The 20,170-nt window shown below is 41.9% G+C and overlaps 1 protein-coding gene across 2 annotated transcripts in view; it reads right to left on the reverse strand.

The window, feature by feature from the left end:
- The window catches only part of LOC147120364 (ferroportin-like), a 70,241-nt gene that overhangs the window by 11,189 nt on the left and 38,882 nt on the right, over positions 1 to 20,170 (reverse strand). Inside the window, exons 7-8 of one of the 2 annotated variants that reach the window (XM_085986189.1) lie at positions 18,734 to 18,961; positions 15,194 to 15,892 (exon numbers count right to left, since the gene is read on the reverse strand). In XM_085986189.1, coding sequence (XP_085842315.1) covers positions 15,194 to 15,892; positions 18,734 to 18,961 — 927 coding nt within the window. The remainder of the gene's footprint in view (positions 1 to 15,193; positions 15,893 to 18,733; positions 18,962 to 20,170) is intronic. The other variant, XM_085986190.1, reaches the window with a different exon arrangement.

The following is a 20,170-nucleotide window of genomic DNA, read 5'->3' on the forward strand; positions in this document are numbered from 1 at the left end:
TCTTTCAATGAGAATGTGCACTTCTTTGCAACAGCATAACCTCTGACAGATACAGACATCTTCCAGTCATCCTCCACTGAGGAAGTCATGAAAGCATTGAGTGTCATGAAAGCAGGAGAAGCTTGTGGCCTTGCAACATTTTACCAGAAATGCTAATACACCTTGGAGAGAAGAGCATAAAATGGCTATCAATTTTTATGTCTCGTGTCATCCAAGAGAACAAGATGACCAAAATATGGCAGAATGCTAGAGTGACAGCTATACCAAAACCCTCCAGATACCTACCATCCTCTATCACTTCTGAGCTGTGCTTACAAACTTCTGGAGTGGCTAATTCTGCTCACAGTAGGGCAGGTCTCTGAAAGGTGGCCAGGGAGGCTTCAGACCAGATAGGAGCACTTGTGACCAAGTTCTTGCTCTTATCACCTATGTAGAAAATGGTTTCCAACAGAAGGAGAAGACCGGGACTGTGTTTCTATGACTTGACAACAGCATATGATAATGTCTGGCCTACTGACCAAGACGTTACCTTGATGGGTTGTTATGGGTTGGAGATTTTGTTTTTAGACAGAAGATTCCAGATGATGCTAGGAAATAAGATGAGCCTATGGAGGATCCAGGAGAATGGACTTCCCCAGGGATCTGTTCTTGCTCCAATGATTGACAAATGCTCGCCAGGCCATTCAAGTATGCTGATGACATTTGCCTGATTTCAATAGACAGAGGGGGAAAAATTTGGTTGGCTTGCGCCTCCCGTTAGCGCCCTAAGGCGCTAATGGGGCACAAAGCAACTAGCGCCCAGGCGCAGCGATGTTTGCGCCACTCGCGAAATTGACTAGTTTTTGCGGCGGCGCAAAAGTTTACCGCCCCGATCTGCAGCGCCCGCAGATCGTGACGTCAGTTGAGCGTACAACGCCCCGTTGGCGCCCCGGACCAGATATTGAGTGGCGCCCCCCTCCTTTCCGCTTGGCGCAAGCAACGACAGGGAGACTGGAATGTTTCCCAGCTGGTGAGGGGCTGAGGGGGGCGCTATTTAAAGGCGGCCTCTTCCTGGCTTTTTCTGTGGTAGACGGGTTATTGGTGAGCAAGTGTCACTTGATAGCACTTTCGACAACACGTTCCAGCACTTTGCTGATGATTAAGAGTAGACTGATGGGGAGGTAGTCAAGAGAATGGAGACTGGCTGGGAAAATCCAGTATATCAAGGAGTAACTCTAGACTGCACATTTACTTATGAGGGCCACCTCACCAACGTAACTTAGAAGATCAAAAGCAGAATTGGCCTTCTAAATAAGCTTGCCAGGTCAACTTGAGGTTGTAATGTGCAAGCCTTGAGTAGCTTGGCGCTGGCACTCTGCAACTCAGTTGGAGAATACTGCGCTTCTGTGTGGTTAATCTCTTCCCAGACACATCTAGTTGATGTACAATTAAATCAAACAATGAGAATACAACAATGACTATGTGACCAACAAACACTGAAACCAGTCCTCTCAAATATATGGCCTCCAAACATCAGGTGTCAAATTGCAGCAAAGAACCTCCTTGAGAAAATCCTGGAAAAGCCACAACTGTCACTTTTCAAAGATATACGGGAGGTGCCTCGCCATCGACTCATCAGCAGAAAAACAATCTGGACTATTCAACCAACCATCTCCACGGCAGATACTGCTTCTTTATAGTGAACAGAATGGGTGTGAGCTGCTCCCTCTATAAGAAACTCCTGCTCATCCCTGAGCCTGATGATAGATTTCCTGGCTTTGAGCTGCCACACTATCTCTGATGCAAGCTCAACCATTTTAGATGTGGGGTGGTAAGGCGTGCAGAAAATGAACTGGGGACTCAGGAAAAGCCCTCTGTGTAGCTGCAGTGCAGTTGAGAATACCGCACATCTACTGAATGGCTGTTCATTTCACACTGGTCTACCAGAAAGACTTTCCAGACTCCACATTGTTGATCCTGAGGCTACTGAATGGGTAAACCATGTATGATGCCTAAAAATGCCCTGTGGCACTTTTGATCTATAGTTTATCTCCCTGCTTAAAAGTTGTAATTTGATTGTATCCCCCATTTTTATTGTACCACTTGCGCAAATAAATAATACCTCTGATTCACTATGAGGAACTCCACTAGAGATGTGCTATATTATAATGACTATCCACACATAATCTTCTCCTGTCATTGCTTACAGTATCAAAGTCAGAGGAAACATTTTAGAAGAGGGATCTTGTACTATTAGGATAACTGACTTACAATGAGTGAATAAGTGAGAATTTTTAAATAACATGGTGCATTTTCATGCTGCTTTAGTGCACAATTCTGTCTTTCTTTAATCAGTGAATTTTAAAAGTTAATTTATATATGTAATAACATTTTATTTGGTAACATTTTGAAAGCAAAGATATAGCAGATTGCTGGTAGCTATTCAATGCGTACTGGTAGTACTCTTGTTGGAGATAGTCATTGCCTGACACTTGTGTGGCGCGAAAGTTACTTGCCACTTATCAGCCCAAGCCCGAATGTCGTCCAGGTCTTGCTGCATGCGGGCATGGAAGGCTTCATTATCAGAGGCATTGCAAATGGAACTGAACACTGTGCAATCATCAGCGAACATCCCCACTTCTGACCTTATGACGGAGGGAAGGTCATTGATGAAGCAGCTGAAGATGGCTGGGCCGAGGACACTGCCCTGAGGAACTCCTGCATCGATGTCCTGGGGTGGAGATGATTGTCCTCCAAAAAGCACAACTACCTTCCTTGACAGGTAATGTGGTGGAAGGAGGCATCTGTGCAGTGTAAAAGTACGGATTGTCGGACCTGGAGGCACCTGGAGGGAACTAGTGGCATATGGGAGCTGTGGCTAGGGTGGTGTTTGTGAGAGTTAGCTAAACGTTGGAGTCTCTGTGGGTCATGTGAGTATGGAGGCTGGGGTCAAGGGGTATGGGAGTATCGGAGTGGTCCTGGGGTTTGGGAGGAGTGTGAATGGGATTATGTGATGTTGTAGTGATGTAGGTCTGGGGGAAGGTCATGGGGTCTGGGAGTACAGGAAGGAGGAGTCTTAGAATGCAAAAGCAATCGTGGATTTTGTGTTTCTTTGGAACGATTTGAGAGAAATGCTGGGTGTTGAAGCAATGGGGGTGTGGTTCATTTTTGTTGCAGGACCAGGGGAGGTCTTGGGATTTAGGAATGAGGATGACAGCAGAGTCTAGAAGCACCAGGGCCTCGCCTCTCCCGATCTCTGTAACCTCCTCTAGCCTTACAACCCTCCACGATCTCTGTGCTCCTCCAATTTTGACCTCTTGTGCATCCCCGATTTTAATTGCTCCACCATTTGCGACTGTGCCTTCAGCTCCTTAGACCCTAAAGCTCTCGAATTCCCTCCCTAAACCTCTCCGCCTCCTTAAAATCTACCTCTTTGACCAACCATCCCATAAAGTCTACCTACGACACAAGGCTGACTGTGTCAAGATAAAGGCTGACATCAAAGAATACCAGGGCATCTTCAGGTACATGGTTGAAGAAGGGGTTTCTGTTCAGGAGAAATGAGATAGCTTTGAAAATAAAATAAAAGTCATGGATGATAACATTCCAAACAAACTGACAACAAACAGGCAGGACCTACCCTGATTTAGCCGACCACCTAGGAGACTGTGCAGAAGGAAGCAAAGAATGTGTAACAGGGCCAAGAAATCAGGGAATGCAGATCACTGGGAGGAATACAAGACATTGTGTAAAGAAGTAAGGAGAGAGTGGAACAAGGCTAAAGCAGAATAAATCAGTACCAAGCTTGAAGCAACAATCAGTGACAATCTCAAAGCCTTTTGGTCCTTCATCAAGAAGTTAAGGAGGGAAGATACTGGCATCACCCACCTCAAAGTCTAACCCAATATGTAAAAAGCCCAACAAGGGAGGATTCTCTATTGGATAAGAGAAGTAAAAGTAGTGGAGCATCTAGGCAAAACTGACCATAATATAATACGCTTTAAGAGGATAATTGAGAAGGACATAAGTATGACGAAAACCAGGGTAATAGATTGGAGAAAAGCTGATTTTGAGGGGCTGAGAATAGAACTTGGGAAAATAAAATGGGCAACAATATTGGCAAACAGCGATATAGAACAGCAATGGGAAACATTTAAAATGGTGTTCAGCAGAGTGCAGGAACAATATATTCCACTAAAAGGAAAGAACAAACTAAACACTAATGAGACTCCAAGGATGAATAAAGCCATAAGGGAACAATTGAGGATAAGGAAAGAGGCATACATTAAGTACATAGATAGCAGGGGAGTGCACGATAAGGGAGAATACAAAGAGATTAGGAGAGAAATAAAAAAAACAATTAGGAAGGCAAAGAGGAACTATGAAATTAAATTATCAAGGAACATTAAACAAAATAGTAAAATATTTTACAGGCGCATCAATAAAAAAGGAAGGTTGGGATGGGAATAGGGCCATTAAGGGATAGACCACAGGTAACAATAGAGAGATGGCAGAAATAAATAATTATTTTGCTTCAGTATTTACATGGGACATGGCATTGGATGATGAGATGAGTGGGCAGCACGGTGGCATAGTGGTTAGCACTGTTGCCTCACAGCGCCAGGGACCCAGGTTCAAATCCAACCTCGGGTGACTGTCTGTGTGGAGTTTGCACATTCTCCCCGTGTTTGCGTGGGTTTTCTCCGGGTGCTCCGGTTTCCTCCCACAGTCCAAAGATGTGCGGGTTAGGTCGATTGGCCATGATTAAAAAATTGACCCTTAGTGTTAGGGGGGATTAAATACGTGGGGTTACGGGGATAGGGCTTGGGTGGGATGGCTGTCGGTGTAGGGACCGGGTGCTAGGGTTTGGATGATCAGCCATGATCTCGTTGAATGGCGGAGCAGGCTCGAAGGGCCGAATGGCCTACTCCTGCTCCTATCTTCTATGTTTCTATGTAATGAGAAAAGTGCATTTAAATTTTTTTTAAAAAGAGGGGATATATTAAATAAACTAATCAAACTCAAAGAGGATAAAACCCTTGGTCCAGATGAATTACATCCACGCATTTTAAAAGAATCTAGGGAAGAGATAGCAGAGGCATTACTACACATATTTAATAATTCGTTAGAAAAAAGGTGTAGTGCCAGAGGACTGGCGGATAGCTAAAGTAATACCTATATTTAAAAAGGGGGATAGAACATATCCAGAGAATTATAGACCAGTCAGCTGATCATTGGTGGTAGGAAAAATAATGGAATCCCTACTAAAGGAGAAAATAGAAGAACATCTAGAAACCAAACACTCTCAGTGGAGAGAGGCCAACATCTACCCGATCTTCAAGAAGGGAGAGAAGGCAGACCCGGGTAATTACAGAGGAGTGTCACTAACCAACTGCAAGGTTCTTGAGCACATTGTCCATTCACACATCATGACCCATCTGGAGGAGCATGAGGTACTTGTAACATGGCTTTTGGGCCAAACGCTTCACAACGACTCAACTGGTATTGGCGATAAACAACATCACTGGCTGCATTGAGAAAGGGGAAATAGTCTAAATAGCCTTCCTCGACTTTGCAAAAGCCTTTGACAAGGTGGCGCACGAGAGACTTCTCACCAAACTACAAGCATATAGCATTCGAGGGCCCGTTCTCACATGGATGATACTTCCCTACATCAAGAACACGAACAGTCCTGTGTAACGGCTCCCGCTCAGAGTCAACACCAGTCTGCTCAGGAGTTCCCCAGGGAACTGTAAAGGGACCACTGGACTTCCTTGTCTACAGCAACAACCTGCCAGACAAACTACGCATCACAGTTAGATGGTTTGCTGATAACTGTGTGATTTACACCTCAGGAACATCAAAGAAAGACTTCAAAAGTACTCCAAGAAGACCTGAAAAGCTCGGGGGCTGGCAAGACAGATCATCAATGCCCTTCAATCCAACCAAATGTGTAGTCATGAAGATCTCCAAGAAGACACAACCACCTGATATGAATTACACCTTTTGTGGCCATCCCCTGCAGGAAGTATCCTTATATACATACTTGGGGGTGGAAATAGACAACAAACTAAGATGGGATGCACAACTCAAGAGAGTAACGTCCAAAGGCAGTAAGGTACTGCGCTTCCTGAAACTGAACCTCTGGTCAACCCCAAGGAAAGTGTAAGAGCAAGCAACACTAGTTAGACCAATTCTGGAGTATGCTAGCCCTGCATGGGACCCATACCACAAGGGAGACATCCAGAAACTTGAGGCTATCCAGAGGAAAGCTGCTCGATTCTATATGAATGACTACAAACAGACCAGTAACGTTACTGCAATCCTGAAAGCCCTAGAGTGGGAAACGCTTGAGGAGGAGGAGGAGAGACTCTAAGATCCACTTGATGTATCAAATTACCAGTGGACAAACTGGAATCAGAATGGAGGGTTTGCTACAACCTGCACAGAACAACAGATCAATAAGAGGGAATAGCCAGAAACTAACAAGACAACTGGTCAAGAAAGACATACAAAGGTTCAGCTTGTTCCCCAAACAATTGTCGACTGGAACCAGTTAGATAACAAAATAATAACTACAAGCTCACTAGACACATTTAAAAATAAACTGAAGAATTTGAATTCATAATTTCATTGCTGCGCTCACCCCGTGACCTCACTCTTACAAAGTTGGCGGAGTACAGCTAGACTGCATATGCTGACTCAACCGAGGCAAGACAAGCTTTTCCAAAAGCAAAATACAGCGGATGATGGAAATCTGAAACAGAAACAGAAAATGCTGGAAATACTCAGCAGGTCAGGCAGCATCTGTGGAGAGAGAAACACAATTAACGTTTCAGGTTGATGACCTTTCGTCAGAACTGGAAAAAGTTAGAGATGTTACAAGTTTTAAGCAAGTACAAAGGCAGGGAAAGGGGGGAGGGAAGGAAAGAACAAAAGGGAAGGTCTGTGATAGGGTGGAAGGCAGGAGAGATTAAAAGACAAAAGGGATGATGATGCGAGGCAAAAGAAGATGGTAATGGGACAAGCAACAAAAAATGAGTCGAGAAGAGGTGTAAATGGGAATGGCAGAATCATCAACAGCTGCCATTTGAAAAAATGGGGGCAGAGGTTATGATCTGAACTTATTGAACTCGATGTTGAGTCCGGAACATTGTAAAGTGCCTAATAGAAAGATGAGGTGCTGTTCCTTGAGCTTACATTGAGCTTCGTTGGAACAGTGTAGGAGTACGAAGACAGAGAGGTCAAAGTGGGACTGGAGCAGAGAATTAAAGTGACAGGCGACCTTAGGTTTGGGGTCACACTTGCAGATTGATCGGAGGTGTTCCACAAAGCGGTCACCCAATCTGCGCTTGGTCTCCCCAATGTAGAGGAGACCGCATTGTGTGCAGTGAATACAGTATACTAAATCGAAAGAAGTACAAGTAAATCGCTGCTTCACCTGAAAGGAGTGTTTGGGGTCCTGGGCAGTGGGAAGGGAGGAAGTAAAAGTGCAGGCTAACAAGTCAAGTTTTCGGTCATTGGTCCCAATATCTCCTTATGTGGCTCGGTGTCAAATTCTTTTTGATAACGCTCCTGTGAAGCACCTTAGGATGTTTTACGATGTTAAAGGGAAATTGTTGTTATTGTAGGAAGGGAGGGAATGCCTGAGTCTGAGGGTATGGGGTTTACAAGCATTGAATGGGAGAGAGGTAGGAGAATGTAGGCTGACCTCCCCTTGACCATTTGGGATCTGAATTGCCCCCCCAATAGTGTTGCCATGAGTGAACATTCTCTTCCTCCGCAATGTCCTGAGAAGCAACTCTCTCACTTATAGTCAGTAAACAATGTAAAAGTGCAGTAAATGCTTCAAGCAACATAAGACAATTCTCGCTCACCACTACAAAGTTAGCAGTAGGGCTGAGGGTGGTTTAGTGGGTAGGGTTGCAGGAAAGCACCACTGACAGCTGGGATCTCCACAACAGGTTTGAGGTCTGCCTGTGAAGCTGTAGGAAGATTCTGATGGACACACAGTAGGCAGGAAGGGGAACCTAATGTTTAAAAAGTGGCTGTGGCGCTGTAAGGGAGCCAGAGCTCGGAACAGAAGCACCTGTAGATCTCATAAAAAAGGCACTGACTGGGAAAGAAGTGTTTGAAGGGTTAGGGCTACTAGAAACACAGTTGTGAATCAGTCAGGTGGGAAGAACAAACCAATCAGAAGTAATATAAATCTGCCTTGATTCGACTCAATTTGGTGCTATGTATGACGGTGAAGTGTTACACATAGCTTGAAGTTGTTCTTTTGTTTTAATTTCTCTGGTCTGCTGCAATTGTTGAGAAAGTGGATGTTAGGACTGGGAGTCAATCATGTGGGAAGAATGACCCAATTAATGCGATAAAATATATCTGTCTACATTCGGAGAAAGTTGGACTGCATGGCATTGCTGACCTTTATGTCCCTCTATTTCCTACATATCTCTTTCTCTCTCCTATGATCTGCCCCCTGACATTTGATCTCTCCATCTCTATTGATTTTTCAGCACAATCTTTCCCCATCTCTGATGGTGCTGTCTGTCACTGATCTCTTGGTTTGTTCCCCAACCTCGCTTTCACCTATTTGTGTCTGCCGATCTACATCTGTGCTGTCTTTCTCTCCACTGATCTCTTAATGCCCCACCCTCTCACTGCCCCACACATCTCCGATATTCAGTCTGTTTGAGGACTCTTTTTACTGACTTCTCTTTGCCACATCTGTCTCTTCGTGATGTGTTCTGTCTATATGAAAGGCTGATATTTAGAGATATTTAGTAGACGAGAATCATATATGTATAACTTCAAGTGTAGCCATTGACCAAATAATATTACCCATAATGTAGCTGCACAGTCAAAAGCAGTTTTGACTAAGTTTTGATAACAAACAGCCACAATCTACGAGTGAAGGTTAAATCATTAAATAACATATTATGATGCGAAGTAGAAATTAGAATTTGCTTAACAAAACTCATTGCAACGATATTTTAAAAATTAGTATAAGGACATAAAATGTGAGAGATCATGGAGATAAGGTATTTATCTGGTAGAATAAAAAGTGAGATAGTTTGGATACCTCAAGACTAGTGAAACAGCGCTGATATGGGCCGTTGGTATAAAGGCCTTGTACCAGGGAAGCTGGAAATGAAAGAGATAAAGTAAATTCCAATGGGGTGAAAAACTATAAACAAGATAACACTGAACATAGCAAAGTTGGTGGAAAAATACTGGAAAGGCGGGATGCTACATTAGTCTGAGTGACAATGGTATTTTGACCATTAGAACCAATTAAAAAAGGTGATTTGTTGAAGACCATATATGGACACTGGCCAAACCAACTTTTGATAAGAAAAGAGTTAAAACCTCGATACCCAAAGATCTGCGAGGACAAAGGAACAGACTTAACACGACGTCATCTGTGTCCGAGAGGTTCCAGAGACCTAGGGCTGCAAGCTACTCGTTAAAACTATCGCCTAATATTAAGTATATTACGCTGTATGCTTAATAAATCTTGATCTATTGCTCAAACATACTGGCTGCTGCCTATTGGTGTCTTGGCCAAGAACTCAGAGATCATTAAGATCTTACATGTCTCTCCCCAATCTCTTACACCCATGTGTTGTTTTCTCTTTCGCCCCATTTCTCCTACATATTTCCCCATGTCTCTCTCTTTTTCCCCCATCTCCCATGTCGGGTCTCCATCCCAACATTTTACCCTCTCCTTCCCCTTGACTTCTTTCCACAAGCTGACCTTTGTCTGAATCCCAACCAATGTTTGAAGCGTTACACCCAGTATGTGTGTGTCCCCAGACCAGATCAGCCATATAACCTTCCATCTCCGTTACATATTCCTTGGTAGTGACAAGCTGTGGCGCTAAAAAAAATTCTCATTTACATTTCAACTGGCAGGGGCAACCCCAGAACGCACTGTGGACCAGCGGGCTCAGAAAAGCAGGGAGAAACATTTTTTTGAAGGAGGGGGAGAAAAAGGATGTAGCAGAGCTGAAAACTTCATAATAGGGTAGTAGAATCTTTTTACATGGGGCAAATGGGGAGTAGAAAATAACTTGTATTACAGCCTAGCTGGCCTGATGGTGGGGTAACTGACATACCATGAAAAAGTAAAACCAGCCAAGGCGGTAGGAGTGGGAGGGTATCTAAGACACAGCCAGCAGGGAAATATCAGGCCTCATGTAGACAGGGGTGCTTTTATTTTTATATACACATACATATATACACAAGAAATTAGAACAAATATTAAAATGCAGCCAATTTGCAGAGATGTGCCTAGAGGGTTTAACAGTGGGTGAAGAGATGCCAGCAGGAGTGAGCAAGAATTTAAAGCGGGGAAGCAGGAGGCTACAAGCAGCAATAATTACATAAGATCATAAGAAATAGGAGGGGGAGTATACCATTCGGCCTCGAGCCTGTTCCGCCATTCAATAAGATCATGGCTAATCTTACATACATAGGATTACATAGGATCTACGGCACAGAAACAGGCCATTCGGCCCAACCAGTCCATGCTAGTGTTTGTGCTCCACTCGAGCCTCCTCCCGTCTTTCCTCATCTAAATCTATCAGCGTAACCCTCTATTCCATTCTCCCTCATATGTTTGTCCAGCCTCCCCTTAAATGCATCTATACTATTCGCTTCAACCACTCCCTGTGGTAGCGAGTTCCACATTCTCACCATTCTTTGGGTAAAGAAGTTTCATTACAACAGTGACTACACTTCAAAAAATATTTCATTGGCTGTAAAGTGCTTTGGGACGTCCGGTGGTCGTGAAAGGCGCTATATAAATGCAAGTCTTTCTTTTCTTTCTTCTAAATTCCCTATTGGATTTCTTGGTGACTATCTTATAGTGATGGCCTCTAGTTATGCTCTTCCCCACAAGTGGAAACATTCTCTTTGTATCCACTCTATCAAAGCCTTTCATAATTTTATAGACCTCTATTAAGTCACCCCTCAGCCTTCTTTTTTTCAAGAGAAATGAGACCCAGCCTGTTCATCCTTTCCTGATATGCATACCCTCACATTTCTGATATCATCCTTGTAAATCTTCTCTGCACCCTCTGCAGTGCCTCTATATCATCATTTTTATAATATGGCGACCAGAACTGCATGCAGTACGCCAAGTGTGGTCTAATCAAGGTTCGATACAGGTTTAGCATAACCTCCCTCCTTTTCAATTCTATCCCTCTAGAAATAAACTCTAGTGCTTGGTTTGCATTTGTAATGGCCTTGCTAACCTGTATTGCAACTTTTAGTGATTTGTGTTTTTGTACTCCGAGATCCCTTTGTTCCTCTAACTCACCTAGACTCCCACCCTCCAAGTGATAAGTGACCTTCCTGTTCTTCCTACCAAAATATAAAACTCACATTTGTCTGTGTTGAACTTCCTTTGCCAATTATTTGCCCATTCTGCAAGTTTATTAATGTCCTTCTGTAATTGTTGCAGTCCTCCTCAGTATTGACTATCCTCCCATATGAATTATTAAATATGTGTAGTAATGCCTCTGCTGTCTCATCCCTAGATTCTTTTAAAATGCGTGGGGTTTTAAACAGAGGGGTTTTATCTTCTTTGAGTTTGATTAATTTATTTAATATATCCCTTTTTTATTTTAAATGCACTTATCTCATTACTCATCTCATCATCCAATATCATGTCCGCCTGTTCTATCTCCCTGGTAAATACCGAAGCAAAATAATGATTTAATATTTCTGCCATCTCCCTATCGTTACTTATGGTATTATCCTGTCTATCCCTTAATGGCCCTATTCCCATCCCAACCTTCCTTTTTTTATTGATGTGCCTGTAAAATATTTTGCTATTTTGTTTTCTGTTCCTTGATCATTTAATTTCATAGTTCCTCTATTCCTTCCTAATTGTTTTTTTGACTTCTCTCCTAATCCCTTTGTATTCTCTGTTATCATGCACTCCTCTGCTGTCTATGTACTTAATGTATGCCTCTTTCCTTACCCTCAATTGTTTCCTTATGTCTTTATTCATCCATGGAGTCTCATTAGTGTTTAGTTTGTTCTTTCCTGTTAGTGGAATATATTTTTCCTTGCAATCTGTTGAACACTGTTTTAAATGTTTCCCATTGTCGTTCTACATCGTTGTTTGCCAATATTGTTGCCCATTTTATTTCCCAAGTTCTAATCTCAGCCCCTCAAAATCAGATTTTCTCCAATCTATTAATTTGTTTTTTGTCATTATATCCTTCTCTATTGTCATCTTAAAGCATATTATATTATGGTCACTATTGCCTATATGTTCCCCTACTTTTACTTTTCTTATCTACTCTGGTTCATTCCTCATAACTAGATCCAATAGCGAATCCTCCCTTGTTGGGCTTTTTACATATTGGGTTCGAAAGGAGTCCTGTAGACATTGTAGGAACTCCATTCCCTTATCGCCTTTACCTACCCCTTCTGTCCAGTTAATATTGGGGTAGTTGAAATCCCCCATGATTATTATTCTATGTTTTTTACTCATTTCACTAATTTGTCTGTATAGTTCTTCTTCCACCTCCCTTCCACTATTAGGTGGTCTGTAGACTACACCTATTAGTGTGATTGATCCTTTATTATCTTTTATCTCTCTCCATATGGATTCTACTTTTGTCTTGCTGATATCTACGTCCTTTTTTTCGACTGTCATTATGTTATTCCTAATAAGTACAGCTACTCCACCTCCCCTTTTTCCCTCTCTATCTTTTCTAAATATGTTACACCCTGCAATGTTTAATTCCCAGTCCTGATTTTTCTATAGCCATGTCTCAGTAATCCCTACTAGGTCTGGTTCCTCCCAACGCATGATTGCCTCCAGCTCCCCTGTTTTATTTCGGACACTGTGTACATTGCTGTACAGACAGTTTAACTAATTTTTAGTAGGATTTCCTTTCATTTTATGCTAAACCATCTTTTTAGACTCCTGTTCTATACCTCTGTTTGCTCCCTTGCCGTCAATGTCCTCCCTTACTTTATTCTTTCCTGTGCTCACTTTTCCTGTTTTGTTTATATTTAAGCTGCTTACGTTTCTTGTAGATCCCTCCCCTCTTCTTACTAGTTTAAAGCCTTTCCTACCTCCCGATTTACCCTTTCCGCTAGGACACGGGTCCCATCCCAGTTCAGGTGGAGCCCATTCCATCGGTACAGCTCATTCCTGTCCCAGAACTGGTGCCAGTGTCCCGTGAAAAGGAACCTCTCTTTCCCACACCAGCCCTTCAGCCACGTGTTAATTTTCCTGATCTGTCTGCTTCTATGCCAATTTGCACGTGGCTCGGGCAATAACCCAGAGATTATTACCCTCGAGGTCCTGCTTTTTAATTTAGAGCCTATCTCCTGAAACTCTTTCAGCAGGACCTCCTCCCTGTTCCTACCTATGTTATTTGTTCCAACTTCTACCTCAACTCTTCCTACCTTATCCCCATATCCCTCGATTCCCTTAGTATCCAAAAATCTATCGATCTCTGTCTTGAATATACTCAATGACTGAGCCCTCTGGGGTAGAGAATTCCAAAAATTCACAACCGCTCTTAAGTGAAGAAATTTCTCATCTCAGTCCTAAATGGCCGACCTCTTATTCTGAGATTATGACCCCTAGTTCTAGACTCCACAGCCAGGGAAAACAACCTCCCAGCATCTATCTTGTCAAGCCCCTTAAGAATTTTTTGTTTCAATGAGATCACCTCTCATTCTTCTAAACTCTAGAGAATATAGGCCTAGTCTACTCAATCTCTCCCCATAGGACAACCCCCCCGCACCCCATATCCCAGAAATCAGTCTAGTGAACCTTTGTTGCACTCCCTCCAAGGCAAGTATATCCTTCTTTAGATAAGGAGGCCAAAACTGTGCACAATACTGCAGGTGTGGTATCACTAAAGTCCTATATAATTGCAGTAAGACTTCTTCACTCTTATACTCCAATCCCTTTGCAATAAAGGCAAATTGCAATTCCTAATTGCAACAAAAGCCTAACAAAGAAAAAAAATGAATGTGTTAAACAACCACAAGAATAAAAGATATAATAGATATCATAGAATAAAGGATAAAATATGAAAGTAAAACTTACGTCAACATAAAGATGTCTAGAGTCACGTTTCACACTGTGCACAGTACCACTCAGTGGCCAAAGCTTGCAAATGCATGCATGCGCAAAGTTTTTTTAACCTATCGTGTCCCTACAAAATAGCAGGTATTGTCTCATACCAAGCATATGCATTAGGTGACAGGCAACCCATGAAACCTTTAACACTGAACACACCCATCACATTTCCACCTTCAGGCATAACAGTTACTGCATGCAAATATGGACATTTTCATAATGGAATTTCCTATTAGAGGGGATTGACATAGGAATTTTCAATGCAACGCGTGCCCAAAGTACCAAATTTAATAGACAATATAAAGGACAGCCAAGACCATTTAGCCTCTAAGTAACTTAAGCAAAGCACAGCAGTTACTCCATGTGGCTTTAAAATTTGCACACAGCTACATCAGCAGTAGAATACAATGTGCATTACGCAGTATCATGCGCCTGTCCTCTAAAGCAATCTATCCTCTGACCCTACCATGAGCAGCGCCATGGCAGATTCACTATACGCTACAAAACATTGTTGATTTTAAACATAAGTAACCATTTTCTTGACATTGCCGATCAATTAAACCTGTACCTTTAAGTCTAATCTGCTGGATAATCATAGCTGCAAAAATATGAGAATCCAAGTCTGCAACCAAGCTTTTTTTAAAAATTCATGTTTTACTTAGCTGCTGCATGTGCATTAAGATCCTCTGCCTTATTCTACGGTTAGAAGTCTAATCTGTGATAGTAACTGTTTAAATTGCAAACGAACATCAAAATAGTTTACAAGTTTGACAGATGCAGATGTTCATGCATATGTACACAATCCTTATTTTATGATTATACTGGGATAAACAGATTAAGATACACACTTGTATTGTAAAATACTGTACCAATACTACTACACATTTTTTCTGGAAATGCTATCTTGTTAAGTTAAAGTGGTTTTGCTACACTGTTACCGACACATTTTACGTTACTTTATCACAACACAATTATCCTACCCATATGATTTATCATTACATTTTACATACCTGATGTGCTTAAGTGCATATCAATTTTACACTGTGCTAAGCATATAAAGCTTTATCAAGCTACTTTCTTAGTATTACCTACCGACTCTTGCTGAAATAGCGCCAGCAAAATATAGTGCTATAGAAATGTATTCCTTTATTTCTGTGGCGTTTGTCAGGTTTGTCGGCGGATGTAAAGTCATATCATATTGAATTGACATGTTAACAGAGGGCTGGAGTGGTGGTTTGGTGACGGATGCATTAGGAATGTCAGTAAGATAAACACCAGTTGCAGGGGTTTCTAGCTGGCCTGATGCACTTGAATATAGTGGCACACTCAAATCAAGTGGGCTTCCAGGAGCAAATACAGATGCAATGCAAAGTGTAAGGCAAGTAATTTGCACAATACTTGAGAAACATCCAGTGTGAATAAGGCCACAATATTTTCTCAATATGGTGAAAAACATAGTTCCTATTAGTCCCGTGAGAGCAGACAATGCCACCATGATGCTAAGCACAGAACTGCTTATTCCTTGTGCATAGGCATATCCTGTAGTAATTCCATCAAATCCCAGTACTGTCATGTAAAGAAATGAAAGACCCAATGCAGCAAGAAACATTGGTTGTCTATAATAGATAATCCAGCCATCTCGGAATGTCTTCAATCCAGGAACCAGGATCCCTTTAATACAGCCAATTTCCTCACGATTTTGATTTGTAGAATTACTATTAATCAGCTGACCCTCAACCGAAACTGTAGTAGAAGTCATTTGAGAGTCTTTAAAAGCAGTTTGATTTCCTTCTGAAACAGCACAGAGAAAGGACAAGATGTAAGTGAAAAGAAGAATGTTTTGAAAAATTGGATTATTGCAAAATAAAGTGGTTTTATACAAGATAACTTGAAAAGAGTTCAATTTTAAAATAGTCAAGCCTAAAGTCATCACAGTGCATTAATGTTTAAATTCCCTTTGCCTCAGAACGGTCAGTGATGTGTTCATTCACACCCACAATTTTCCAATGTAATTTCTTGGCCATAACGCTTCAGGGGGGCATTGGTAGAATCTATATTTCCTCTAGTGGGAAAATCCAGGACAAGGGGACAAAATCTTAAAATTAGAGCCAGCCATTCAGGAGTGAAATCAAGAAGGACTTCTTCACACAAAGGATAGTAGAAACCTGGAACTCTCCCCGAAAAGGCTGTGGATGCTCGGACAATTGAAGCTTACAAGACAGATTGATAGATTTTTGTTAGGTAAGGATGTCAAGGGATGGGTGAAAGGCAGGTAAATGGGGTTGAGGTACAGATCAGCCATGATCTAACTGAATGGTGGCCTACTCCTGTCCCTATGTTCCTAGGACATAGTGCTCGTGCAAATTACAAAGGGTGGGGCAAGGTCATGGAGGAATTTATAGACAAGTTAACGCATTGGGGACTGGGAGCCAGTGTAAGTCAGCATGGACTGGTGTAATGGACGAGCAGGATTTAGTGTAAGACAGGATACACGGAGAGTTTTGGACAAGTTGAAGATCATGGAGGGTGGAGTGGCAGAGGGACGGAGGCAAGCAATGTGGAGGTGAAAGAAAAAGTGTTGGTGATGAATTTAATATGGGGTTTAAAACTCAGTTCAAAGTTAAACAGAAGCTTAAAGACAGTCTGGTTCAGCTTATGGAAGCAGCCAGAGAGGGGAATGAATCCATGGCAAAGGACAAACTCAATGGCTTCAGTCTTCCCAATGTTGAGTTGAAGAATGCTGCAACTCATTCAAGACTTAATGTTGAATAGGCAGTCGAACAGCACAAAGGCAGCGAGGGAAGTGGTGAAGAGGCAGAGACGGTACATGTGAAAGCTGACCTCGCATTGTGGAAGAGGTCACTGAGAGGCAGCATATAAATAACAAAGGGTCCAAGGTTAGATCCTGTTGCCTACAGAGATGATGGTACAGAACTGGAAGTCAATGACATGTTGAAGACCTCAGAGAGTGAAGAGAGATTGTAAATGTAATTGTAATTGGAGAGCAGAGATAGATCAAATGTGGATTGTTTGATGTAGGGATGATAACTGTGGTTTTGAAAGGGCATAGGATGATGCCTGAGGAAAGAGAACCATTAACGATATCAGGCAGCATGAGAGCCAGGAAGGGAACTTGAGTAGCGAAGGCATCCAGGGAGCATGAGGTGGGTCGCATGGAAGAGATGATCTTCAAGACAGCTGAGAGGGGAAGTAGGTGAGATACTTTCTTCCTCATGTACTTAACTAGCTTCCTCTTAAAAACATCTAACAATCACTCCACATGGTAGCGAGTTCCACATTCACACCATTTCTCCTGAATTCCTTATTGGATTTATTAGTGGCTATCTTATATTTATGGCCCCCAGTTTTGGACTCCCCCCACAAGTGGAAACATCTTCTCTATGTCTACCCTATCGAATCCCTTCATAATTTTAAAAACCTCTATCAGGTCATCTCATAGTCTTCTCTGTTCTAGAGAAAAGAGCCCCAGCCTATTCAGTCTTTCCTGAGAGTTGGACCCTCGCAGTTCTGGTATCATCCTTGGAAATCTTTTTTGCACTTTCTCCAGTGCATCTATATCCGTTTTATAATATGGAGACCAATAGGGTGGGGAGAGCAGTTCAAGGGCACAATTGATCATGGACAAAAAGAGCCTGAGGTGTCCTTGCCCTCCAAGATAATTCTGGAGTAATACAGGGTAGGTGGCTTTGGCTAAGGGGAGAGTACAGTACAGAACTGATAAATAATGCATGCAGAAAGAAAACTGCAAACCATATTTGTGAAGAGACAGCAAAAACTGGCACATGAAGAAATGTGTGTGGAATTTCTGGGTGGTTTTTCTGACGTAAATTCAGCATAGTCCCCAGAGAAATAGGTTTCTGGTCATCTTCCGCCAAAGTTACAGCGAGAGATCGGGAGAACCCCACGGACATTCAGTTCCATAATAGGGAGCTATTGCTGATTAGTATTGCTAAACACCACAACTCAATTGCAATACCATAACATGCTCTTACAACCACAGGTAGTCTGTAACAAGGCAACTGATCAAGCAATCAGCTTTAAATTCATTCATGGGATGTGGGCATCGCTGGCAAGGCCGACATTTATTGTCCATCTCTAATTGCCCTCGAGAAGGTGGTGGTGAGCCACAGAGGGCAACCACATGGCTGTGGGTCTGGAGTCATATATAAGCCAGATAAGGATGGAAGATTTCCTTCCCTAAAGGACATAAGTGAACCAAATGGGTTTTTACGACACTCCAGTAGTTTCATGGTCACCATTACTGCTACTAGTTTTTTTATTCCAGATTTATTTAGTAACTGAATTTAAATTCCCCAGCTGCTGTGGTGGGATTTGAACTCACGTCTCTGGATTACTAGTCCAGTAACATAACCACTATGCTACCAAAGCCCCTTAGTGCTCAGTGCTAGACAATGGACATTTTTTTCCCCTTAAACTATTACTAATTAAACAATTCAGCACCTGATTTTAAAATAGCACCATTATTTTCTGTTTAAATTTAATATTTTTAGAGCAGTTAATCCAATAGAAAATGCCTGCAAATACAATTGATTATAAAATCCTTTTGGTTACCACCAGTATAGTGCAACATCTTTAAGTGGTGTGTCATACCTGAAATTTCCTCCTGCTTGTTCTGGTTATCACCTTTTTTTGCTAATGCTGGAGTCATTTTATACACTTTCTGAAGCAACAAATATTCAAAACACATAGAGAACAAATTCCAACCAGCTATAAAGCCACAGCCAACCACAGAGGAGCTGAAAGTCATAATCTGACCCACGGCCATTGGTGAAAGCAGTTTGCTGAGAAGGTCAATTTGCCTCAATGTAGCATTCATGCCTATAAAAGCAAAAGCAGAGTCTTGGTTTCAATAATCTTTGGGTATGTATAGTATTCTGCACCTCGTTTATATTACTAAGCAACAAAATTCAGATTTCAGCCTTCCTAAAAATGTTAAGTGATGTCTAGGACCATACTCTTGCCCTTACCCACTTTTCATAGAAAAAATGGGACAAGATTTTCCCCATCTATGACAGCACTGGGCTACTAAAAGCATTGATATTAAACCTATTTGAAATATTCATATAAAATCGCTCCAATAGTAAGATTTGTTAAACTGTTTGATGATGGGTACACACCTGAAATGCCATAACCTGTTATTTTACAGGTGCTGACTGATCTGCCAACATTTTCTGTTTTTATTTTCGATTTCCAGTATTTGCAGTTTTCCCTTTTTATTTTGCTCAGTATTATACACTGTACTTTGAAAGGCTTATAACCTATAATATTTTAATAGGTGACAAACACTATACTGTATATTGGATGTGCTGATTTAACTGAAAACAAACAAAAATGTTACTTAAAACAAAGTTGAGACTGTATAAAAATAAGCAGCAGATTTCAAACTTATTTAGACAAAAGCAAAATACAGCAGATGCTGGAAATCTGAAATAAAAACAGAAAATGCTGGAAATACTCAGGTCAGGCAGCATCTGTGAAGAGAGAAATAGAGTTAACGCTTCAGGTCGATGACCTTTCGTCAGAACAGGAAAAAGTTAGAGATGTAACAGATTTTAAGCAAGTGCAGGGGAGGGGAAAAAAAGAATGATAGGGAAGGCAGGAGTGATCAAATGACAAAAGGGATGATGATGCAAGGCAAAAGAATATGGTAATGGGATAAGTAAAGAAACAAAAAGATGAGTCCAGAAGAGGTATACATGGGAATGGCAGAATCAGTAACAGCTGCCATGTGAAAAAATAGTATCAAAAGTTATGGTCTGAAATTGTTGAACTCGATGTTGAGTCCAGAAGGCTATAAAGTGCCTAATCGAAAGATGAGGTGCTGTTCCTCGAGCTTACGTTGAGCTTTGTTGGAACAGTGTAAGAGGCCGAGGGCGGAGAGGTCAGAGTGGGAGTGGAGCAGAGAATTAAAGTGACAGGCGACCGGAAGCTCGGGGTCACACTTACAGACTGAACGGAGGTGTTCAGCAAAGCGGTCACCCAATCTGCGTTTGGTCTCCCCAATGTAGAGGAGACCGCATCGTGAGC

This window comes from Somniosus microcephalus, chromosome 4 (assembly GCF_052327205.1).
Source record: "Somniosus microcephalus isolate GS21.2 chromosome 4, FLI_Smic_1.0, whole genome shotgun sequence".
Taxonomy (NCBI): Eukaryota; Metazoa; Chordata; class Chondrichthyes; order Squaliformes; family Somniosidae; genus Somniosus; species Somniosus microcephalus.